Raw genomic sequence first — 26896 nt, 5'->3', positions numbered from 1 at the left:
GTGATCACCCCATATAGACTCCCTGATCACCCCCCTGTCATTGATTACACCCCTGTCATTGATCACCCCCCTGTAAAGCTCCATTCAGACGTCCGCATGATTTTTACGGATCCACTGATAGATGGATCGGATCCGCAAAACGCATCCGGACGTCTGAATGAAGCCTTACAGGGGCGTGATCAATGACTGTGGTGATCACCCCATATAGACTCCCTGATCACCCCCCTGTCATTGATTACACCCCTGTCATTGATTACCCCCCTGTAAAGCTCCATTCAGACGTCCGCATGATTTTTACGGATGCACTGATAGATAAATCGGATCCGCAAAACGCATACGGACGTCTGAATGAAGCCTTACACGGGTGTGATCAATGACTGTGGTTATCACCCCATATAGACTCCCTGATCACCCCCCCTGTCATTGATCACCCCCCTGTCATTGATCACCCCCCCTGTCATTGATCACCCCCCCTGTCATTGATCACCCCCCTGTAAGGCTCCATTCAGACATTTTTTTGGCCCAAGTTAGCGGAATTAATTTTTTTTTTTCTTACAAAGTCTCATATTCCACTAACTTGTGTCAAAAAATAAAATCTCACATGAACTCACCATACCCCTCACGGAATCCAAATGCGTAAAATTTTTTAGACATTTATATTCCAGACTTCTTCTCACGCTTTAGGGCCCCTAGAATGCCAGGGCAGTATAAATACCCCACATGTGACCCCATTTCGGAAAGAAGACACCCCAAAGTATTCGCTGAGGGGCATATTGAGTCCATGAAAGATTGAAATTTTTGTCCCAAGTTAGCGGAACGGGAGACTTTGTGAGAAAAAAATTAAAAATATCAATTTCCGCTAACTTGTGCCAAAAAAAAAAAATTTCTATGAACTCGCCATGCCCCTCATTGAATACCTTTCCAAAATGGGGTCACATGTGGGGTATTTATACTGCCCTGGCATTCTAGGGGCCCCAAAGCGTGAGAAGAAGTCTGGTATCCAAATGTCTAAAAATGCCCTCCTAAAAGGAATTTGGGCACCTTTGCGCATCTAGGCTGCAAAAAAGTGTCACACATCTGGTATCGCCGTACTCAGGAGAAGTTGGGGAATGTGTTTTGGGGTGTCATTTTACATATACCCATGCTGGGTGAGATAAATATCTTGGTCAAATGCCAACTTTGTATAAAAAAATGGGAAAAGTTGTCTTTTGCCAAGATATTTTTTTATTTTTTGTCACAAGTTAGTGGAAAATGATGATTTTTTTCTTTTTTTTTTTTCTTACAAAGTCTCATATTCCACTAACTTGTGACAAAAATAAAAACTTCCATGAACTCACTATGCCCATCAGCGAATACCTTGGGGTGTCTTCTTTCCAAAATGGGGTCACTTGTGGGGTAGTTATACTGCCCTGGCATTCTAGGGGCCCAAATGTGTGGTAAGGAGTTTGAAATCAAAATGTGTAAAAAATGACCAGTGAAATCCGAAAGGTGCTCTTTGGAATATGGGCCCCTTTGCCCACCTAGGCTGCAAAAAAGTGTCACACATGTGGTATCTCCGTATTCAGGAAAAGTTGGGGAATGTGTTTTGGGGTGTCATTTTACATATACCCATGCTGGGTGAGAGAAATATCTTGGCAAAAGACAACTTTTCCCATTTTTTTATACAAAGTTGTCTTTTGCCAAGATATTTCTCTCACCCAGCATGGGTATATGTAAAATGACACCCCAAAACACATTCCCCAACTTCACCTGAATACGGAGATACCACATGTGTGACACTTTTTTGCAGCCTAGGTGGGCAAAGGGGCCCACATTCCAAAGAGCACCTTTCGGATTTCACCGGCCATTTTTTACAGAATTTGATTTCAAACTTCTTACCACACATTTGGGCCCCTAAAATGCCAGGGCAGTATAACTACCCCACAAGTGACCACATTTTGGAAAGAAGACACCCCAAGGTATTTCGTGATGAGCATAGTGAGTTCATGGAAGTTTTTATTTTTTGTCACAAGTTAGTGGAATATGAGACTTTGTAAGAAAAAAAAAAAAGAAAAAAAAAATCATCATTTTCCGCTAACTTGTGACAAAAAATAAAAAGTTCTATGAACTCACTATGCCCATCAGTGAATACCTTAGGGTGTGTACTTTCCGAAATGGGGTCATTTGTGGGGTGTTTGTACTGTCTGGGCATTGTAGAACCTCAGGAAACATGACAGGTGCTCAGAAAGTCAGAGCTGCTTCAAAAAGCGGAAATTCACATTTTTGTACCATAGTTTGTAAACGCTATAACTTTTACCCAAACCATTTTTTTTTTTACCCAAACATTTTTTTTTTATCAAAGACATGTAGAACAATAAATTTAGAGCAAAATTTATATATGGATGTCGTTTTTTTTGCAAAATTTTACAACTGAAAGTGAAAAATGTCATTTGTTTGCAAAAAAATCGTTAAATTTCGATTAATAACAAAAAAAGTAAAAATGTCAGCAGCAATGAAATACCACCAAATGAAAGCTCTATTAGAGAGAAGAAAAGGAGGTAAAATTCATTTGGGTGGTAAGTTGCATGACCGAGCAATAAACGGTGAAAGTAGTGTAGGTCAGAAGTGTAAAAAGTGGCCTGGTCATTCAGGGTGTTTAAGCACTGGGGGCTGAGGTGGTTAAAGACAGGGGTTTGATTAAGGTATTTGAAAAACAGCCATTTTGGGCAAACAAATTTAATTGAGGCCTAGTCTGGTTCAGGACGTGTGAGATCAGGGCTGGGACAAGGTCCACCACCAACAGAGGCTGAGCTGCCCAAGTGCCCCCCCCCCCCCTTGCCTGCGCCCAGGGCCGGTGCAAGGTTTTTTACCAACACAAGCGAACCTACATTTTGGCGCCCCCGACCCCCCCCGACCCCTTCAGCTCACCTGGGGGAAGGGGGGGGGGGTGCGCCAAAATGTAGATTCGTCCCATAAGACGCACCTAGGTTTTAAAGGAGGATAATAGGAAACAATATTTTTCATTCCACCTCAGGTCAGACCAGCCATCAGACCTCAGCTCACAGGCACAGCCCCAATGCCTCAGATCAGACCCCCATGTCAGCCATCAGCCCTCCATGTCATATTTCTCCCCGTCCATGGCACAGACAGACTACAGACATTGTCTCCGGCCCATCATGTAACCCCATCCTCACCCATGTCACATTTCTCCCCCTCCATTTGATTGCTCTAACACCTAAAGAAAAATTTTTATTTTTTTAAAACCTGATGTTTCTCCAGACGATCTTATGCTAAAAGTCATGGTAATAGAGTCTCAAAGGTCTATAGAATCAGGTACACTATTTTTACAAACCTTTGAGACTCTATTAACACTACTATCAACATCAGGTCATTTAGAGAAACAGCAGGTTTTTTTTATTATGTTTTTCCTTTAGGTGTTAAAACATAACTTTCATTTGATTGCTGTAACACCTAAAGGAAAAATCTTTTCAAAAACCTGCTGTGTCTCTAGATGACCTTATGTTGATAGTAGTGTTAATAGAGTCTCAAAGGTCTGTAAAAATAGGGTAACTGCTTCTATAGACCTTTCAGACTCTATTACCACTGCTATCAACATAAGGTCATCTAGAGACACAGCAGGTTTTTAATTTGATTTCCTTTAGGTGTTCAAGAAATCAAATAAGTTATGTTTTAACACCTAAAGGAAAAAGATAATTTAAAAAACTTGCTCTTTCTCTAGGTGACATTATGTTTATAGTAGTGTTAATAGAGTCTCAAGGGTCTATAGAAGCAGTTACCCTATTTTTACAGACCTTTGAGACTCTATTAACACTACTATCAGCATAAGGTCATCTTCTAGAGAAACAGCAGGCTTTAAAAAAATCCCTTTAGGTGTTAGGGTAAATTGCAATCAAATGAAGGTTATGTGTTAAGATTAGGGTCAGAAGCCGACAAGCAGGGTTTCTTTAGCCTCTTGGGTATTAGTTTTTACATTCATAAAGCTCCACATTGAGCTTCCAGCAGCAGACAGATGCCAGGGCACTTCTGTGGTCACCTCACCTGGGCACATGGTCTTTGCTCAGCAGAGTCCTGCCATACATGCTGGGTAGATGCTAGAATGGATTTGTTAGAAGGAGGTCTGTGACGTCACTGGTCACAAGCTCCTTCATGGTCACATGATCCACTGTGAGAACGCCTGCCTCCTGCTGTGTTCAGCTCCAGAGAAGGGGGTGTGAAAGGATGGACCAATGGCAGGGCAGCTAGCTAATACTGGCCAATCAGCAGCCTCCTGCTCAGGGGCGTAACTAGAAGTGACTGGGCCCCACAGCAAATTTTTGTATGGCCCCCCCCTTCCCCCAGAAAACTACTGATCGTTAAACAAAAACAAGCCCTCACATAGACCGAAATATAGAAAAGTAATTTTTTAAAGTAATTAAACGAAATAAAAACCATACAAGTTTAGTATCGTATTGAGCCGCAGAATAAAGACGGCATTTTTAGTGAACGCTGTGATGTGAAAACCTCAAAAATCTTGGTGGAATTGTGTGTGTTTTTTTTTTGTTTTGTTTTTTTAACCCACAAATATATTTTTTTCCTGCTTTCTGATACAAGACATGGTAAACTAATTGGCGGCATTTAAAAAATGCATCTTGTCCCACACAAAATAAGCCCTCATATAACTGTGAATGGAAAAATAAAAAGGTTATGGCTAATGTACAAATGAAAATGGGGCCGTCTTTAAGGGGTAAAAGGTATCAAACTACAATGTTTTATATTGCTTGCTCTTTTTGAGAGCATCAGGGTTTTTGCACATTTTACATACACAGCTCTGCTACATGCGCACACACACACAGCTCTGGGTGGCACATTATATATCACTGTGTTGCACATTTTACATACACAGCTCCGCTGTGCACATTATACATTCCTCTGTCTCATACAGCTCTGCTACATACACCACACACACTACTGTGCTGGATTCACACTATACACCTATCTTTGCTGCATTATACACATGAAGCACCCTCAGCTCTGCTACATGCACCCCACACACAGCTGCTCTGGGTAGGCAGACACACACGGCTCTGCTACATGCACCCCACACACAGCTGCTCTGGGTAGGCAGACACACACAGCTCTGCTACATACACCACACACACTACTGTTCTGGATTCACACTATACACCTATCTTTGCTGCATTATACACATAAAGCACCCTCAGCTCTGCTACATGCACCCCACACACAGCTGCTCTGGGTAGGCAGACACACACAGCTCTGCTACATGCACCCCACACACAGCTGCTCTGGGTAGGCAGACACACACAGCTCTGCTACACACACCACACACACTACTGTTCTGGATTCACACTATACACCTATCTTTGCTGCATTATACACATAAAGCACCCTCAGCTCTGCTACATGCACCCCACACACAGCTGCTCTGGGTAGGCAGACACACACAGCTCTGCTACATGCACCCCACACACAGCTGCTCTGGGTAGGCAGACACACACAGCTCTGCTACACACACCACACACACTACTGTTCTGGATTCACACTATACACCTATCTTTGCTGCATTATACACATGAAGCACCCTCAGCTCTGCTACATGCACCCCACACACAGCTGCTCTGGGTAGGCAGACACACACAGCTCTGCTACAAGCTCGCTGTACATCTTGTTTGCAGATTTGACTAAATGAGGCCATACACATCATCCCTGCATTAACCCCTAAGTACCCGGAATTGTAAGTGCTAGGGTGCTAACCTCATATGTTCAACAGTTCAAGCCAGTCAGGAGCAGATGAGGATCATAAAGGCGCTACCAGTCCACAGCCTGGCTCCTCCCACCCACATGACCGGTCACATGGTCATGACATCATCAAAGGTCCTGTAGCTTAGAAGGATCTCGCATCTACACTGAGCTGCAGGGCGCAGAGCCCCTATGTCTGGTATACTGGGAGGGGGGGCGCGGAGCTGAGGGATCCCCATATGTTTAGCTCTGCAGAGATAGACAGGGCACGCTGCCGGGGGAGGGGAGGGGAGGGCAGGGCACCCGGCAGCAAGTAAGTGGTAAAAAAAAAAAAAAAAAAAAGGTTTGTTTTTCCGCCCACCCCAGGCTGCGCCCTGAGGCTGGAGCCTCCCCAGCCTCTGTGTCGGCCCGGCCCTGTGTGAGATACACCCTGTAAATACTTTCGTTCTATTCTACTTTTAATTAAACACCCATTTAGGGCAAGATCCTAAATTCGAGAAATATGAGGAGAGCGTCAAATAAGGGACGTGGCCCGGGTCGTGGTCCTGCTGGTGGAGCTCCTGTTGCAGGGAGAGGACCTGATCGATCTGTGCCAGCTACACGCACAAGTGAAAACCCTTCCTCAGGTGCGAGTAGGTGACAGAACCTGCAGCGGTATTTGGTCGGGCCTAATGCGGCTCTACGAATGGTGAGGCCTGAAGTACAGGTGATAGTAGATTGGGTTGCTGACAGTGGATTCAGTTCCGTCACATTGTCTCCCACCCAGTCTCCTGCTGAAAGACCACAGTTGGCACCTCCAGCCGATGTCCATCAGTCTTTCACCTCACCCCCTTGCAAATCAGCCAAGCAGTCTGAGCCCCAAGTCATGCAGCAGTCTCTTCTGCTTTTTGATGACTCTGTTAGCCGGGTTTCCCAAATCTTTAATAGCTTTTCCCACATTTCCGCTTGATCCAAATTTTTTTAAATAAATTTATCTCCCTTAAATTTGGTCTCTTTTTCTCACGCTCCCTCTCCGGGGTGGAACCCTGATTTGCCGATAACCGCGATCACCATGGTAGGCGCAGAAAAGAACATCGGAAGTTGATAGAGAAGATATCAAATTGGATTGTGAACATCATGGGGGTGTGCGACATAGTGGGGCAGTAAGTGTGCACACGTCTGCACAAACTGACTGACAGGGGTCAGCCCCTGCAACTTCTGGGTCTCCAAATTGAGCACATGGCCTGAGCTTGCCCTTTACCCCTTGGAGGTGCTGGCCTGCCCCGCAGCCAGTGTATTGTCTGAACGTGTGTTTAGCATGACTGCAGGGGGTTATCACAGGTTATATTTCCAAATGTTTTGGGGTGTACTCTAATTAAAAAAAAAAAAAAGTAAATTTAAAACCAAAAAGCAGTGTAGGCTACCTTCTCCTCCTCCACCGCCGCTTCCACCTACACCTCCACATCCACCGCCTCCTCAACCTCTTACTCCATATGGACCTCGTCCTCCTAGATCAAGATCTTTTTTTTTTTTAACGTATTTTATGTTATTTAAAGTCATTTCCCTATCCACATTTGTTTGCAGAGCACTTGCCATGCTCTTAACCACATTTTTACAGCCATTTTAGTGCTCAAAAGTTTGGGTCCCCATTGACTTTAATGGGGTTCGGGGTCAAGTTCTGGTCAAGTTCGGGTCCCGAACTCGAACTTTTTTCTGAAGTTCGGCCGAACCCGCCGAACCCGAACATCCAGGTGTCCGCTCAACTCTACTTAGGATCAATACAGGATAAGTAATGTAATGTATGTACACAATGACTCCACCAGCAAAATAGTGAGTGCAGCTCTGGAGTTTAATACAGGATGTAACTCAGGATCAGTACAGGATAAGTAATGTATGTACACAGTGACTGCACCAGCAGAATAGTGAGTTCAGCTCTGGAGTTTAATACAGGATGTAACTCAGGATCAGTACAGGATAAGTAATGTATGTACACAATGACTCCACCAGCAAAATAGTGAGTGCAGCTCTGGAGTTTAATACAGGATGTATCTCAGGATCAGTACAGGATAAGTAATGTATGTACACAGTGACTCCACCAGCAGAATAGTGAGTGCAGCTCTGGAGTATAATACAGGATGTAACTCAGGATCAGTACAGGATAAGTAATGTATGTACACAGTGACTGCACCAGCAAAATAGTGAGTGCAGCTCTGGAGTATAATACAGGATGTATCTCAGGATCAGTACAGGATAAGTAATGTCTGTACACAATGACTCCACCAGCAGAATAGTGAGTGCAGCTCTGGAGTATAATACAGGATGTAACTCAGGATCAGTACAGGATAAGTAATGTATGTACACAGTGACTGCACCAGCAGAATAGTGAGTGCAGCTCTGGGATATAATACAGGACGTAACTTTATTTTTTTGACTGTTGGATTGTAAATGGAGATCAAATGTGTATTATTTGAGACCTTTGAATTCCCAAGAATTAGAAGAGCCATATGCTGTTATTCCCTTGTCCTCTCTAACGCCGGGTTCACATCGGTGTTATAGAATTCCGTTATGGGTTCCGTTATAACAGAGTTATGACAGAATGCCTCTTAATGATTTGCGTATTGCATTCCGTCCTAGAATTCCGTTATATTCCGTCATAACTCTGTTATAATGGAACCCATAACGGAATTCTATAACGCCGATGTGAACCCGCCCTAACTTGTATCCCTGTGAATTGAACTATGCAGACAGGAGACACAGAAGAGTATAATACTGAATATTAATACAATAGTTTATTAGCAAAGAGGTACATATTGCACACAAGCAGCACATGTATACAGAATAGAGGATTCCCGCTGCTTTGTACTAGAAATCAGCTGCTATTAATTTCCTTCAGTTTTCCTCTCTATAATTACACTCTAGCAGCTTTCATCCATGAAGCTCAGGCTTGTATAGGTTTGAAGCATCAGCAATGCCCTTCAATAGGAGTGCGCAATAACCTAAAATATGAAACAAAGTAACAATTAAGCCACCAATAGAAATTCTCTTACCAGCAAGGAAATAAAGAATGCACGAAGAATGCCTCTGAGCTGCAACGTTCCACCTTTGTCTCATCTGTTCACAGTAGTATTATAGAGAACTAGGTCACCAGTCTCAGGGCTCATGCACACAAACGTATTTTCTTTCCGTGTCCGTTCCGTTTTTCTTGCGGACCATATACGAAACCATTCATTTCAATGGGTCCGCAAAAAAAAGGAAGTTACTCCGTGTGCATTCCATTTCCGTATGTCCGTATTTCCGTTCCGCAAAAAAATAGAATATGTCCTATTATTGTCTGCATTACAGACAAGGATAGGACTGTTCTATCAGGGGCCAGCTGTTCCGTTCAGCAAAATATGGAATGCACACGGACATCATCCGTATTTTTTGCGGATCCGTTTTTTGCGGACCGCAAAATACATACAGTCGTGTGCATGAGGCCTCAGGCAGCATTGTGTTTAGAGGAAGCAGAGCACTGAAGAAATAAAGTGGTGGGTCCAGCACTCGGGTCTCTTGAAAAAAAAAAGAACGCTGCACACACACATCAAACCTATACCCAACTGTGGAGGAAGCAAACATGATTTGTGGCTCAAACTTATAGATGTTGCAGTCATTGAGGGAACAATGAAATCTAAGGTGTATGAGAACATTTTCTAACAGACTGTAAGAGTGGCGTCCATGATCTCAAGCTGAAGAGATGGAGACAACAACAAGACAGTGACCCAAAGCTCTCCACCAAAATACATTGTCTGGCGTCCCCTCCATTATGCTAGAATGGCACAGAATCATAGTCCAGAATCATGGTGACAGATTCTCCTTAATCTTATGGACAGGGGCGGATTGGCCATAGACCTTACAGTGAAATTTCCTTTTGGGTCGTTGCCCAGGGGGTCGCCAAGCCCCCCATCTTTGTCGCTGGCCAGGTACATAATAAACTGTCAGCGGTAATTAACACTGTGAGAATCAGGTACTCATGTACCCGGACAGTGACCTCAGATGGCCTCCTGAATTCAACTGCTGTGGCCCACATCTCACCTACTAAGGAGGACAGAAAATGGTGCTACTAATGGCCGCAACAGAGGGATATATTTTTGAGAAATATATCATATAGTCTGTGGTTCTGCTAGGACGGTATTTTGTGCTATGGTATTTTTGACCACGCCTACTTATGTTGCCCTGCCTTCTGTCAATTTGTACCCCCCCCCTACAAAATGGGGCTACTTTTAGTTTGTTTTTTTCAGGGCCACTTTAAATGTCCAGTCCGTCCCTGCTTATGGAAATGCAGTGGTGACATTACCTGAAGAATGCTGTGCACACAAGGAATCCCAAACACAGTGAGGAACTGAAATACATCTGCAGGGATGAATGGTCTGAAATTCCCTCTCAGTATTGTGCATATCTTACTTTTAGCTTCAGTGAGTGTTTGATGACGGTGATTGTTGGTAAAGGGGTTATTAAAGAAGCACTCCTGCAAAAAAATGTTATTCTCTGACTGTAATAATGGTGCATGATGTAAACTGTAGTGAATGTATTTTTCTTACTAGTGATTGTGAGTTATCCCCTCCCTTCTGCTTCTCAGCTGTGTCATGTCACCAGCAATTGACCACAGCATCTTACGTGTGGACGGGAAGCCAGTTTCACTATGTGTTCCTATAGGAGCCTCAGTGTCAGTCTCATCGGAATGAATAGAGAAGTAACTGACTTCCTGTCCTGTGTCAGTTGGAGATCAAAGTGCTGGTCACATGACACAGCTGAGGATCAGAAGGGAGGTTATAACTTACAAATTCAGTTACTAGTAAGAAGATACCTTCACTACAATGTATATTATGTACCAGGTCAGAGAATAAAAAAAATGTGGGAGTGCTTCTTAAATTTCAAGGGTTCACGTACTTTTTCTCCCTGCACTGTGGATGTTTACTCGATGTGCCCAATAAAATACATGTGTTTTAACAATCAGACCGGTTTATTATTAGAGATCAATGCAGATCTCTGCATTTGCAATTGTATTTGTCTTACCTTTTTTCTCCACACCAGGACAAGGACAACCAGAGCATACAAGCCACTTTTACAGAGAATCATGATGTAGGAAATCTTCCCCTGGTTAATGTACATCGTGTAGAACTCTGTATAAAGAGATAGATGTATTAGATGCCTTCAGCTTTTAAGTTATAATTTAAACTTATTCCATTAAACCATTAAACTAATTCATTAAACCATTACTATCTGGGGGAGTTTTATACAGACATATCACCTGCTATAAAAAAAAACTGGAGTCCAAGGGTTGAGGAGGTGTTAAGTATTCCTCTGATAAGAAAAAGTGAATCAAACTATGAATCCCTTGAGTAGAAGACCCATTTTGACCCTAAATTAAGAGGAATTTATACTTTTCATCTCAATGAATTCCTACATTCATATTTTTTAGGTATCTGCAATGGGGCAGTATTAGCCCTGGTATGTAAGACATTGAACAGTCAGGGTTGGAGATTTCTCTAATTCTGCCCAATAAAGCAGGAGTCTGGCTGCATAGTATACAGTAAACTTGCATCCGTGGCAATCACATGTCCATATTTACTTTTCCTGCAATGGATTATGTCTTAAAAAAGCTTCACTTACAATGTAATGATTTGTCATTTACAGGAAGGGGTTAGGATTGCAAACTTTGGATTGTAAATGTCCTGTAGGAGGGTGGGAAAATAGTAGTCTAGTATTGGCCATAGATTTCACTCACCTTTGGAGACGCCACAATCTGTGAATAAAACAGATGACTGAGTTAGAATTCAGAATTACATTGCTCTGTCTCATGTTGTACACTGTCTTGAAGGGATCTTCCGGGTCCCAGCATTTCTCACAGACCTGCTTTACTTACACCTGTAGGAGATAGTTTGTAACGTGACACTCCTTTTCTGAAAATCCACCTTCTGCTGACATCCCATTCTTTACCAGTTTTTGTGCCTGGGCCATGGACAGAACGTCACATCTACTTTGGACAGCACCAGAACTATTCCTCTCCTGGGCGAATGCACAAATGAGATGGACTAAGGAGTTTGCGCATGCACTAGGAAGAGGAATAGTTATTTCCTGTCCAGAGCGGAAATGACGTCCCATTCATAGTTCAGGCCATATTCCTGGTAAAGAAAATAACATCAGTTGAAGCAGGATTTTCTGAGAAGTATGTCAAGTGACCGGGTTCCCAGGAACCAGATTCATGCAACTTAAATTTGTAATCTACAGTCTACTTGGCTGGACTATCTGAGTGAACCTGATCTTGTCCATTACCCTAAAAAGACATGGCATAACCATTGACAACGTTCCAGCCAAAGTCCTACCCTCAAAGGAAAGGTGCTTCCATAGTCATTACCCCCAAATATTTTTTGAGGCATACAGAAATCTGAGATTAATCTGCAACAGAACCTATATGTACTAATTGCTCATATCAAAATGGGATTCTTTTGCTTGTAGCAGTCAGATCCACAGGGATCATATGTTTAATACCTACTTTGTAAATTGGTGATAAACATTGTTTGTGGGTCGGACCCTTTAAGATGTAACCTGCTAATTTTTGAAAATAAAAGTATATTCAATGCATGTAGCACTAGTATAATAAAAAAAGTGTCAAAATGGATGATTGATTATAAGGCACATTCAAAATAGTCAGAAGTTTTAATGTCCAAAACATTTGGTGACCAAATCAAGCCTTTACGTTACCATTTCACTCTTTGATTGACTACAATCTTTCATACCGTTGACTTGAAATTTAATTCTGGTCAACCTCATCTCTGTTTCTCTGTCTCTCCGTCCCCAATACTATCACAAGACCCATGGTTCTTCTTGTTCTGTGCTCGCCAATGGACCCCAACTTTACAGAGAACCTCTTATTTTATCATATTAATTTCAAGTCATACTTTGTTGTCATTTCAGTTACCTGTTTCTCCTTTAATCTCTTCAGAAGCTTCAAGTGATCCATCCAGAAATGCAGCAACACATCGAAATGTGGAATCTGGATTGAAATATTCCTCTCTGGTCAGGGTGAGCCGTTTACTGGTGGAGTAGGAGTTATTTCCTTTTTTCTGAGGTGTAGGTTCATATACATTGATTCTCTTTACAGAATTCACAAACCATTGGATCTTCACGTGTTCTGGGAAGAAATCGCTCGCCACGCACACCAAAGAGATGAAGTTGTGATCTTTAAGTTCTTGTTTGTTGGGCCGGTAGATTGAGACATTGGGTTTTTTTGGTTCTTGACCTTCTTCTGTAAAAATATGTTTATAGGTTAGAAATTAGAAGGGTCCACACGTTTTATTGCATTGATGTTCTGCTGACGAAGTTTCCAGAGTCAGATACAGTATCACCAAATGCATTAACATTTATTACTTAGCTGTCACTTTATACATTGTACATACTGGGGAGTTTACTGTAGATATGACCTATGGATGAGCTGATAGTAGGTTTGGCAAATGTTGCTTATCACTTAGCAGTGTTGGCTAACTAAGAGAGTTGGTATTAATGGTTTATTCAATCTATAATGTTAGGCTTCACCGTAGGATAGGTCTGACTCTTTACCCCCTCATCAATCAGTTGGGTGAAAGGGTCAAATGACGTGAACTAGGATTCTCTCATCTCTCATGAACACAACAATATCCTTGATAGTAGGCAGTAAGCAAAGAAAATGTCATAGTATGTAAATCTTCTGATTCTGGACTTAGAAGTCTAGTATGCCTGGGTATTTAATACAGATGACTTGGGATGAGCGAAGTTATCAAAACTTCGATTTGGCTGATTCGCCAAATTTCTCAAAGAAATTAATTACGTGATGAATTACTTCATCACAAAGCGCATTTCTTTGTAATCAGCGGGTGCTAGGACAGGGAACGGCCATTGTGCTGCCCCCTGTTATTGAAGCCCTCAGATGCCATGTACATCGCTGATCACAGCACCTGAGATGAAAATTGAGGGCTTTTAAAGGGAACCTGTCATCAACTTTATGCTGTCCATACTAACGGCAGTTTAAAGTAGAGACAGGTGAGTTGATTTCAGCGGTCGGTCATTTATAAGTTAAAAGTAAGTGGTTGCCAAGAATCAACATCACAGTCATTGCAGACTGGGCCTGGAAAAGAGTCATGGCCACCTGAGAAGAGTCCTGGTTATTCATGATCTCCTGCTCTCCTGCTGATGACTGACAGGCTTCTACCTAGTTTTCTCCCTTTCTCTCTAGGAGAGAACTGCCAATCATCAGCAGATGGACGGGAGAGCAGGAGATTATGAATAACCAGGACTCTTCTCAGGTAGATTTGACTCTTTTCAAGACCTGTACTGCAATGATTATGATGCTGGTTCTCGACAACCACTTATTATTAGCTCATGAGTGACACACCGCTGAAATCAGCATTTCTGTCACTACTTTATGCTATCCTCAGCGAGGTCAGCATAAAGTTGATGACAGGTTCCCTTTAAGGGTTAATCCAGTGAAAAGAAAAAAAAAAGAAAAAAATATTCACCTTATCCACTTGTTCACTGTCGCAACCAACTTGATTGAAGACACCACACGAAATCTCGCATGCGGAAGTAATGACATCATCACGCCGGCTTGTGTGGTGAAGTCATACATCACCGCATGCAAGATTTTGCACGGGATCTTCAACCAAGATGGCCGCAGCGGCCTCTACGCCATCAAGTGGATGAGGTGAGTATTTTTTTTTTTACCCATTTCATGGAAAATTGTTTTGTTACCACGAAGCAAAAGTAAGTTCAGCTATGCAGCGAATTGAATTTTACCTGAAATTCAGATCGAAGTCCACTTAGTATACTTCAATTTGCTCAACCCTCTAGATTACCTGTCCTCAGGATAACTCATGAATACCTAATTATTGGGGGTCCAAAACCCAGCACCCCTGCCGTTCAGCTGGCATTCTTGTGAGCGCTGCAGCCACCTTGCAGCTTACCAAGCACAGAAACATCCATTAGATATGTTTGTGCTTTGTATAGCAGCTCAGCCCCACTCAATCTAATGGGACTGAGCTGTGCCTAGGCCACGTGACTGATGAACGTGACATCACTGGTCTAGGAAGAGTCAGCAGCTCTCACAGTGCCACATTCTGTTCAAACAGCTGTTCAATTGGAGTTCCAGGTGTCGGACCCGCACTGATTAGGTATTGATGACCTATTGATATTGATGATTGTTGGTATTGATAGGTCATCAATACTAAACACTCTGAAAACCCCTTTAACCACCTCAGCCCCCCTAGCTTAAACACCCTTAATGACCAGACCACTTTTTACAATTCTGCACTACACTACTTTCATGGTTTATTGCTCGGTCATACAACTTACCACCCAAATGAATTTTACCTCCTTTTCTTCTCACTAATAGAGCTTTCATTTGGTGGTATTTCATTGCTGCTGACATTTTTACTTTTTTTGTTATTAATCGAAATTCACCGAAATTTTTGCAAAAAAATGACATTTTTCACTTTCAGTTGTAATTTTTTTTTTTTTAAAACTACATTTCTATATACATTTTTCTCTAAATGTATTGTTCTACATGTTTTTGATTAAAAAAATGCAATAAGCGTATATTTATTGGTTTGGGTAAAAGTTATAGCGTTTAGAAACTATGGTACAAAAATGTGAATTTCCGCATTTTGAAGCAGCTCTGACTTTCTGAGCACCTGTCATGTTTCCTGAGGTTCTACAATGCCCAGACAGTAGAAAAACCCCACAAATGACCACATTTCGGAAAGTAGACACCCTAAGGTATTTGCTGATGGGCATAGTGAGTTCATAGAACTTTTTATTTTTTTTCACAAGTTAGTGGAAAATTATGATTTTTTTTAATTTTTTTTTTCTTACAAAGTCTCATATTCCACTAACTTGTGACAAAAAATTAAAACTTCCATGAACTCACTATGCCCATCACGAAATACCTTGCGGTGTCTTCTTTCCAAAATGGGGTCATTTGTTGGGTAGTTATACAGCTCTGGCATTTTAGGGGCCCTAATGTGTGAGAAGTAGTTTGAAATTCAAATGTGTAAAAAATGTCCTGTGAAATCCTAAAGGTGCTCTTTAGAATTTGGGCCACTTTGTCCACCTAGACTGCAAAAAAGTGTCACACATGTGGTATTGCCGTACTCAGGAGAAGTTGGGAAATGCTGGGTGAGAGAAATATCTCTCTAAAAGACAACTTTTCCCATTTTTTTATACAAAGTTGTCATTTGACCGAGATATTTATCTCACCCAGCATGGGTATATGTAAAAATACACCCCAAAACACATAGCCCTACTTCTCCTGAGTACGGCGATTGCGGACAAGAAAAGGCATTTTCTATATAGTTCTGGCAGTGTGCAGATCCGCAAAATGCGAAAAGCACATTGCCGGTGTCCGTGTTTTGCGGATCCGCGGATCTGCAAAACACATACGGACGTCTGAATGGAGCCTTACAGGGGGGTGATCAATGACAGGGCGGTGATCAGGGAGTCTATATGGGGTGATCACCCCCCTGTAAGGCTCCATTCAGACGTCCGTATGTGTTTTGCGGATCCGTGAGTCCGCGGATCCGCAAAACACATACGGACGTCTGAATGGAGCCTTACAGGGGGGGTGATCAATGACAGGGGGGTGATCAGGGAGTCTATATGCGGTGATCACCCCCCTGTAAGGCTCCATTCAGACGTCCGTATGTGTTTTGCGGATCCATGGGTCCGCGGATCCGCAAAACACATACGGACGTCTGAATGGAGCCTTACAGGGGGGTGATCAATGACAGGGGGGTGATCAGGGAGTCTATATGGGATGATCACCCCTGTAAGGCTCCATTCAGACGTCCGTATGTGTTTTGAGGTTCCGTGGATCATAAACAAGGCAAGAGCTATGTGCTTGGAGCCAAAGTCTCTGTCACTTTGTGTGCCACCATGTAATGTGTCTGTATGGTACCGTTTTAAGATGGCATTCAAACCTTAGACAACCTCTCTGAGCATCCATAGGAGATCCTTTGCATAGAGATGTACACTGTGGGCCTCATGGATGTCCATTGTTGCTGTATTATGAGATTGTACTAAGCCCTTAAAATGCCCACGTGAATGGTCTAAGTGATAGGTTTTATGAGACCATCGACCACTTCAATTTGGGAATGCATCTTGATGAAGTTTTGTTTCAAGAAATCACTAGACTTCTTGGTGCAGTCCAAGACAATACAGTTACATGCGCCATATTTGCTGCATACAAGTCAGCGGAGAAATACAAATGTAGCAAACCTCATCTTGGTTCTTGATGCGTTAAAGGAAATGTATTACCAAAAATCTTATCTGCCAGTTCAAACCAGACAGTAACACATCTTCTTTTTTTAATCTTTTTTTATTTTCTGATTACAGATTTATTAATTCAATTTTCAGTTTCAGTTCTTAACAGCATTTAGAAAGCATTAAGAAAATTGCTTTACGGCAGCCACATGGGCCATAGACACAATGGTCAGGTGGGGACCTCATTGACTTCTATGGGAGTGTTTTCTGGACATGCTCTGTCACCTGTGCAGAGGTCATTGTACAAGGAAAGAATAGATAAGCTCTGACAATCACCTATTGCGAATGGTGGATCCTGTCTTATCTATATGCAGAGGTGATATCATTACAGGCAGGATTGAAATGACAGATAATCAGGTAACTGCAGTAAAGTGATCTGTGCAGACCAAGAAGTGATACCGATTATTAGGCTTAGTGGCTATTGTGTTAACTGCATGATTTTATGTTTTTTATTTTTTTTAAATATAGATATTGATGTTGAAAATTAAAAATATCATCAACAAAACTTTTTTGAAACTATGTTAAACTTAAAAAATGGGATTTACACAATAGGTTCATTTTCTGATGACACATTCCCTTTAAGTAAACAATGGTGGGAAACTTTTATTTGACTATTTCAATGGTTTTTGTTCTGTAATATCACAGTGACATATGATACAACACTCAAGTTTAGAACTATTACATCTGTATGGATCCAGATTTAAGTCCCTTTTGTCCTGTATTTGACCAATAGGGCTTTATTGAATTACCAACATGGCTTGTTCACTACAATTACTGGGTCAGAAATAGTATAGATTTAATAGGACACTAAATGGCCAACAGTCTGGCTTCAGATTTCTTTGTTGTTTCAAATATGTCAAACGCAAATTAGGACACATTTTCACATATATTAATTTAACAACACAACCCATAGTGTCAGCAGAGCTTAATTAATGGCATCAACTCTAGGTGACTTTTTTCAATGGTTTTTGTTCTGTAATATCACAGTGACATGTGATACAACACTCAAGTTTAGAACTACTACATCTATATGGATCCAGATTTAAGCCCCCTTTGTCCTATATTTGACACCGGGGCTTTATTGCATTTCCACCACACCACCCAGTTCACTACAATTACTGGGTCAGAAATAGTATAGATTTAATAGGAAACAATATGGCCACCAGTTTGGTGTTGTCTCAAATATGGTGTTGACACATTTTCACATATATTACTTAACAACACAATCCAGACCCTCCCAAGGCCATGAAACCCATAGTATCAGCAGAGCTGAATTGCATTCATTTTCACACATTACAGCTCTATATGTTAAGAGAAAGCAGCAGTTTTACACGCAGCTCAAGTGCAATAATAACACATTTGTCTATAAGCTACAACAAAATTATATCAACTCTCTACATCAGACCCAGAACTCCTTATAACTGAAACAAAGGATTGGGGATGTTGAGATCTAACATGATCGATCCTACTTTTTCCTGCTATCTGGGGACTTTTAAGCTACCCATAAATATACAAGATTGTCTGTGAATATTTCCAAGTCAACTGGTTCAATTAGCTTTGACCTGATGCCTATGAACAGCTTTACATATCTAAGATACCTTTAGTCTGTATTTAATCATGGATGTCGAACTATCACTAATCACTCCTTACAACATTGAAAATGTTCAGAGCCTTAATATGTTCATACAACTTGCCTAAGTCTTGGGGTTCATCTCCCACCACAATTTAGGAATCCTTCTAATTTGTATTCTACTTCAGGCTGTTACTTGTTTTTTTAGTAAAATCCATGACAAAGCAGCGAAGCAGAAAGTCAAAAAATGTTTGCCGTCATTAAACTCATTGCCATTACCAGAAAATATGGACTAGAGCTCTATAGACATATAAAATTTTGGCTTGCCCAATTATTGGACGTCTTTCCTTCATAAAAATAAATTTTCCCCATTTTTCTACCATTTCCATCTACATTTTCATAACAGAAATAAATCACTTAGGCTGAATATATAATTTACAAATGTGACAAATGGAACATAATAAAATCTTAAAAATAACTATATTGATAAATGAATGTGTGAATGTGTCCAGTTATGAAAGTATATATTTTTGGTAATCTTAATTACTCACCAATCACTGAAACAACTGTCCCTTGTCCAAAATCTTGCTTGTTTCCAGCATTCACAGCCATACACGTACGTACAAAAAGTCTCACCAATTTTGTTTTATGGTTCTTTGCATTTAATTATTATTTTTTTTCTAAGGCTGAACTGTCGTAGACTTACCTAGTACACTTATATAGGTTCCACTTCCAAAGTAGACAGTGGAGATGGTCACGGTGGGACATGGTAAACAGGAAATCTCAGGGGTGCCCTAGGACCGCATGACACTCGGCGCTCAATAGAGAACAACTCCTGGACTGCATGGTATAGACAGGAATTGTATTATGTTCATGGAGCAGTGTTTATGCTCACCATGAGGTTACTCTCGATTCCTACCATGCCCTTATATTAAGAATTATCATACAATCATATGTTCAGATTTTTGTAAAGGGCCGACTATTATTTCTACTATGGTGCTCCCCCCATCCCCACTATAATACATTGTGCTACATAAACAGCATTTCTCAGACATGCAATTTATGAATTTTCTTGTTAGAAATTTCACTTATTACAGATGTAGCAAAGCTCAGTTTATTGTAAAGCTTATCTTAGATCAGTAAGTTATCACAATTTATTGAATCAAAGACTAGGTGGACAAGGTAGAGTAGCTTGCTACCATAAGCAGGTATCGGAGAGTTATTATTTTATGTATATGCAACCAAACAATTTAAAAATCTTTATATGCTGCCAGATTTTAATGACCATGAACCACATGAACCTTGCTCAAGTTGTTTCAGCAAAAGTAAACTTACATAATAACTTACACATGGGTCCAGATCCTGTGGCCTTAATACAGACAAATATTTGGCTACTGTATATTATGTATATCTAGAACTAGTTTGTTTGGGCAGATTTTTTTTTTATTTGTTTTGCTTCTTTTTTCAATATGTGCAGTATGTCCACTATATTTCACATAGTGAATTTTACAAAATGCTGACAAATTTACATAACATTTGAATGCAAAGTTTGCATTTGCCTTTGTACAAACGTTTTAATATACCACTTAAACTTTAAAGTCCAAGGGGGGGAATTTATAATTAGTGGTTTTAGTGTCAGTTTTTAGCCTTTCTTTGCTTTCTGAGGTTGCGCCAAATTTATGAAATGGCACAAAGTAATAATATATTTGGTGCAAGTGCAATGAGGTGTACGGGTTTTGTCTGTAGAAGTACACTAGGTAGTTGCCTGTCTTGGGGATATGAATTTTTTGTGAGTATTAAAAATGTCGCACATCATAAATGAGACTTAAAGGTGTTCTAATCCTGACCTACTTTTTACTCCACATATAAAAGAGGCAAAGCTCATCAAATGTAGCAAAATGTGACCAAATGTCGCAAAAGATATATACCTAATGTCGCATGCTGGCATCATTAGCAACTTTTTTTATGCCACAAAACTTGATAAATGACCCCCTAAATTTTTAAACAATAATATTACCAATAAATTTTTTTATTTAATCTGAAAGTGAGAACTCACTCATTCTTATTTGCATTAATAATAATAAAAAAAATCATGAATTGATAAATTACTCTTTCACATTCATTTTTTTCTCTTGTTTTTTGATTTTGACTAATTATTTCGGATAAAATCTGCCTTAATTATATGGACACACTTAAAGTAAGAATAAAGTGGAATTTAAGAATGATAATAAGAAATATTTTAAAAATGAGCAGTTACAAGATTTCAATGTTTTTGGCGTCATGTTTTTTACACTTACCTAAAACTTTCAGAATTGTACCACTTCCAAAATACTGTTTCTCAGCATTCACAGTCAAAAACCACTATCCTAAATCTCCCCTGGTTCCATCCAGACCCTTTAATCAAGTAAAATCTTGACAAATGACAAAGTTATAGACAAAATTCTGGAAATCAAGACTCTCTTGGGGATTGATATGATTCAAAGCTAATCTGTTCATTCTGATAGAGGACAACAATTCTATACCACATATGATAAAATGGATATACAGCTGAATTATAACTTAATATCACTTACCAAGCACTGATAATACTGTGCCTCCTCCAAACTCAAGCTTCGCAGCAGAGGTCACAGCCACACAAGATTGTATAAAAACTTACTAAAGTCACTAAACTTACCTAAAACACTGACAACAGTTCCACTGCCAAAGTAAAGAGCAGAAGTTCCTGCACAGTATGTAATCATACTAACAAAACATCTCAAAATGCAAATGGAGGTTCCCAGTCACCCTACTAAATTTTTTCTATATTTTTCTGTCATTACCCATATCAAGACCAAGTTCCATCCAGTTTTCACAGGCTCTTTCTCACCAACTCTCTAGGATAATCAAAAGGGTTGATTCATGAGAATAACTTCAGACCTTCATTTGAGCTAAAGACCCCGACAATATGGAAACGTTGCATTACTTTGTCACTGTGACCTTGTAAATAAGCCATATTGGCAGCTCATTGATGTATTTGAATCATGAGTATATCCCATCTATAGGAATTTGGCCATACCCCGGGTAGAGGGATTTTGTAAAGTGTTCATATTGATTTAAATCATGGTGCTCCAGTACTCACAATGTTATATTCTGCTACAAAAAACACTATACTTGAGTTTCTGTATGAGCAGATTCAATCTAAGTTTCTGTAAGTTTTATTTGCGGATTTTTAGAACTCTCAGAGTATATTTCCACTTGTATGAACATATTTTGATCATTTAGATTAACTGGGTCTGATACAGGCGCAGCAGAGATAAGATTGTCATATAGCTCTTGGGGAAATTATTAGTTCTATGAGCTGGACCAGTTTCACACAGCAGGGATATGGCCCAATTTTTATGTCTGCTCTATGGCTATTACACCCCAACTGCCCTCCTGCCTCCACATGGTTCTACTGAATTGAGTTTAGATCACTATAGAACCCTATTCTCTTCTAAGTTCTGTTCAGTAGAATTTGGAAAGGTTCAGTTGTTGTGATATGGACCTTAAATTTTGAGCATGTAATGATTATATCAAACTGAACTAAAGAAGTTAAGTTTATCTGCGGTCTTGGACAATACATCATAATTTATTGCGTCAGATTCAGCTCTGATACTTGTAACAAACTTTTTGAACTTGTAGTGTCTACCGTATTGTAACTGGTAGTATCAATGGCATTGCAGAGTTCAGTGCTCGGACAAAATGATTTTGAAGCTATTTAGTGCATAATGAGCAATGAACATCATATATTAAATAAGGAAGCAGTAGTTATAAGGATTACTATCTATTGATTTCTATTTTTTGTTTTTCCTTTTTATTTTTTTATTTCCCTTTGTCACTTTAAATATTTGACCCATTTTGCTATTATAGTAGTAGTGATCTTAGTCCTCTTCTTTGGCTCATTATTGCTAGTTTCCAATCATAGTAATAGGCTATTCTTTCCCAAAATTAAGGTTAATTCCTATTGACAGGATATACATTGGCAAAATTGGATAACTTACCCAAGATCGTCAGGATTGTCCCACTTCCAAAATATTGCCGTTCATTTCCGCTCACAGCCAGAAATGTTAATACTAAATCATACCCCTTTAGCAGCCACCAACTGTTCTCACAAACAATTCTTAATGAGGATACTTTGAGAATGCTCAAACCCCTCTATACTAATTATTATTACTAGATAAAAATAAATTGTAGACCCCATATTTCATAGTCCTCGTACTTCTGATACTTCAAACAAACTACACACAAAAATGTATCTTATGCCAATTCTATGTGGATAATAAATTACAAAATGAGTCCCTGTGGTGATGGCTGTATGGACATGCTTTAATGGTTTATCCATGAATATTCATGGTAGAAGCCATAAGAGAGCATCCACCAAAGAAAAATGATTGTGAATAGAAGCCATATGAGAAGTATCTATCTGGAGCAGAATAGACCCATAAAAAGGAAAATTATTGTGAATGCCCATCTTCAACTAATCTCAGAAAAAGTCATTTGTGGAACCTTAGGGACACAGTTAGTGTTAGATCTGGACATTGTATAGAATATTGGCTCTCTTGTGGACCAGTTCCACCATAGATAAGCTAAGTCTATTGAACTCTAGGACATGCAGATATTATGCTGTATGGACATGGACTCTTCCAGCCATCTATGGGATCTCAGATTATGGACACACCAATATTACAAAGTAAGACTAGATGATGGTCAAATTTAATTGATTTTAAGATTGAGAAGTTTGAGGAACCTTACTGAATATTTACTATGCTGATGCAAATTTGCAACTTAAGTCCAAATCCTTTCTTTCATAAATGGGCTTAAAATCTATTCATACAAGATGCCATTAAACACATAACAGCTAATGCAGCCCTAAAAAAAACTCCATTCATAGACCTGATTCGAATATAAGAAGAGATTGAATGAAACAAAACAAAGTGGTCCCATGGCCAAAATACTGTCTGTCAGCTGCATTCACAGCCACCTAATACTGTATTAAACCCACTAGCTTCCTCCCAGGCGCACAGACTGGAAGGCTTTGAAATGCTAATACTGGCCACATTCTACTCCTTGTATGTATATATTTTCAACCTCACATCCAGCATTCATCATTTGTAGACAAGACGTTGGAATTATGATTCTCTTGGTTTTTACAGACCTACAACAGCACATATTTTGAAGCACATTTTCTTTACAGTTTTCTGGGGGCTACACTAAACAAAGTAAATAAAAAAAATAAAAAGTTTTGTATGCAATAATCCAGAATCTGAGTGCCGCAATTTTCATTTTATATTTACTGACTGTTCGCAGTCCTTGACTGGCACCAGAGACATTTGATTTGAGTGCGGTTCTTCACTCTACCACTTGGAAATTAAAATATGGCTGGATTATAGCTTAATATTTATCTTCATTAATTTGAACCAACCCAGAAATCAGCCGAATCTATTAATCACCTTAATACCATTTTTCTAATGCTATCCAACAAACTTATTCAACAGTGATGCCTGGCAAAAATGGAAGTTTTGTCAGATATATATTGAACTGCATTATGATGATATTGACAATTGTGAACCACAAAAATCACCAAACTACTTCAAACCGATGACTAATTTTGACTCAAAAGACAATTTTCTTAATCAGGCCACCAAAAAACTGTTAAAACCTAGATAAGCAGAATCCTTAGAGTCAATATTTAGAAGCTATGCAGTGACTTACCCATTACATGCAGCAAGGTTCCTCCACCAAAATATTGAGCGTCATAGGAACACGTTGAGAAGAGCTATCACCAAATCTGGATTAGGCTTGTTGGTCCACTAAGGAAGTATTTTATTTCTATTTTCTTTACAGTGAACATAAACTACTAATTCTAGGCTCTGTGGACACATTTGTTCCATAGATATCAATTTTTTTTGGAAAATTAAACACAGATAACAGTACAGAGGAAAAAAATGCCATGGTCATTCAATATATAGCTTTTTATCAGTGAAAGAAGTTTTTCACTGTTATGCATGCCACTTTTGCTTAAAATTGGGAAAGGATTAGTGATAATTAAAATGAACAAATGGGATTGGTATCTTACTACTGTACTATGACTCATCTAATGGACATTGGACTTAATGCGCCTTGCCATACATGTTAGGTTGACACTTTATATAGACTTAGTGAATAGTTCTTTGCTATGGTTATCACTATCACCATACCAAGATCCAACTCATTTCAGCTATATACGTATTACAAAAGATTTTGGTTACTTATCCACTAATAGCTACGATACCCTGCCAAAGCCCAAATTCTCTATCTACATTCATGACTGTCTTTACTAAATCTTACGCCATTTATGCTACAAAATATAAAATTCCCAATGACTTATATAGAATTCCTCTTTAATGCACAGTGCAGACTTTAAACTGGTGTTTATATGCAAAAATACTGTCAAAAAGTCTCAATAATCTCAACGACTAAGATAATTTTATTGTATCTTTCTATATTCAGGACAAATGACCTACAGAATTTGAATACAAAAATGTGAGGAAAATGTTATAGGTGTAATTCATGGTAATTCACTCTATTACACTTACCTGGTTGAATTAGATGGCTCCTGGCTCCAAAATATTATATGTTGTTATCAAAGCACAACCTCATTGCTTAAAAACCTTGACCATTGCCTTTGCAGTTAGCAACATTTTGACAAATCACACTATACATCTATCGTAGCTTTATGATACAATCGGAGACCTGCATATGTGACCAACACTGTGATGTTGTCCAAAAAAAAATTTTGCAACATTTTTTAGGGGAGTTTGGGGTATCATATAGAATTAAAAGACTCTATAGAAACCTTAATGACTCTTCAGCTATTTTATATAACCAATATTATCTAGTCTATGACTCTTCACAGTTGTACGTCACAGTCTGCTTCACTATCCGCAAAAATATCTCCTTTAATGTATCCAATATACTTATCTGATTATAATGGATTATTAATGTTAAAGCCACGTGTCTCTCTCAGTCATCTTACCCAACACAGAAAGGACAGTTCCAGGTCCAAATTCTTGCTTTTGATTGCTCACAGCTCATTAGGTCTGTCTAAAAACTTCCATTTTAGATACCATCAACATTTACACCAAACTAGATTATATTGAGATCACATGGACCATAAAAACTTACCCAAGACGCTGATTGCAGTTCCTGCTCCAAAGTAAGCAGCAGAGTTTGTCACAGAGGCATGACCCTCTCTGAAAACCTACCTTAAGTGTGACATACATGGTACTCTAAGTCTGCTCCTATCCCAACTTCTAGATATTTAGAGACCATTATGAATGTCAGAATGTTCTAGGTTGTGCACAAACATTTTCAAAACTTACCTAAAATACTGACTACAGTTCCTGCTCCAAATTCTGGCTTCTCGGTATTCACAGCCCAGAATGGCTTTATGAAAAGTATACCCGGATATAGATTAATAAACAACCTTTTTGAGGCTGTCAAAACTCACCTAAAACACTGACTACGGTTCCTTCTCCAAAGTAAGCAGCAGAGGTTGTCACAGAGACTCGACCCTCTTTGAAAACTTACCATAAGAGCTACAACATGGTCCTTACCTAGCACAGAAAGGGCTGTTCCACCTCCAAATTCCAGCTTCTGGGCATTCACAGCCCATCATGGCTGTATAAAAACTACATCTGACTGTAGATGGACCATCAAAACTTACCCAAAATACTAAGAACTGTTCCTCCCCCGAAGTAGGCAATGGTGTTTGTCACATAGGCAAAGCCCCCTGCTTAAACCTGCTCTTCCTAAGTTTTGGTGGCCCTGATTTGACATAGTCCTCCAAGTGAACATTTTTAACTACATATATGTAGGTATACATGAATATCAATCCATTTAAATCAATAGCATTGGGGATCTTTATGGATATCAAACTTCAACATGGAAAAGTATTTATGCCATTGATCTAGTTGTTGGCTTGAAAACACAATGGACAGTTGGGGAAGCATTCTAATGACTGATCTGAAGGGTTATCTTTTTCTGAATATATTACGAGAATGCCCATTTGGGGCACCAGCCACAAGTTAGATGGACAGTATCTGAAAAAATAATAAATCAGGACATTGCGGAAATCCTCTATTTTTATGTCTTTTTAAATTTCCTTGATATCTCATAATGAATATCAATACTCTTTAGAGAAAGTTCCATTCTCCTTGGCCTTCCAAAATGTGAATCACTAGGTTCAATAGGAATATCAAAACTGCTGAATCTATGTTACCA

At 39.7% G+C, this 26896-nt stretch overlaps 1 protein-coding gene across 9 annotated transcripts in view; it reads right to left on the bottom strand.

Moving 5' to 3' along the window:
- LOC121006028 (M1-specific T cell receptor beta chain-like) overlaps positions 1-26896 on the bottom strand; it is a 961123-nt gene that overhangs the window by 11662 nt on the left and 922565 nt on the right. The window contains exons 5-10 of one of the 9 annotated variants that reach the window (XM_040438923.1): positions 22636-22685; positions 12871-13003; positions 12677-12792; positions 11483-11500; positions 10772-10877; positions 8489-8716 (exon numbers count right to left, since the gene is read on the bottom strand). In XM_040438923.1, coding sequence (XP_040294857.1) covers positions 8644-8716; positions 10772-10877; positions 11483-11500; positions 12677-12792; positions 12871-13003; positions 22636-22685 — 496 coding nt within the window. In that variant the 3' untranslated portion in view covers positions 8489-8643. Of the gene's footprint in view, positions 1-8488; positions 8717-10748; positions 10878-11482; positions 11501-12676; positions 13004-22635; positions 22686-25649; positions 25697-26123; positions 26173-26339; positions 26385-26896 lie in introns of those variants that run through there. The other 8 variants (XM_040438919.1, XM_040438920.1, XM_040438924.1 and 5 more) reach the window with 8 other exon arrangements.

The sequence above is a fragment of the Bufo bufo genome, chromosome 6, assembly GCF_905171765.1.
Source record: "Bufo bufo chromosome 6, aBufBuf1.1, whole genome shotgun sequence".
Taxonomy (NCBI): domain Eukaryota; kingdom Metazoa; phylum Chordata; class Amphibia; order Anura; family Bufonidae; genus Bufo; species Bufo bufo.
This window is presented reverse-complemented; position numbering and strand designations above follow the sequence as displayed.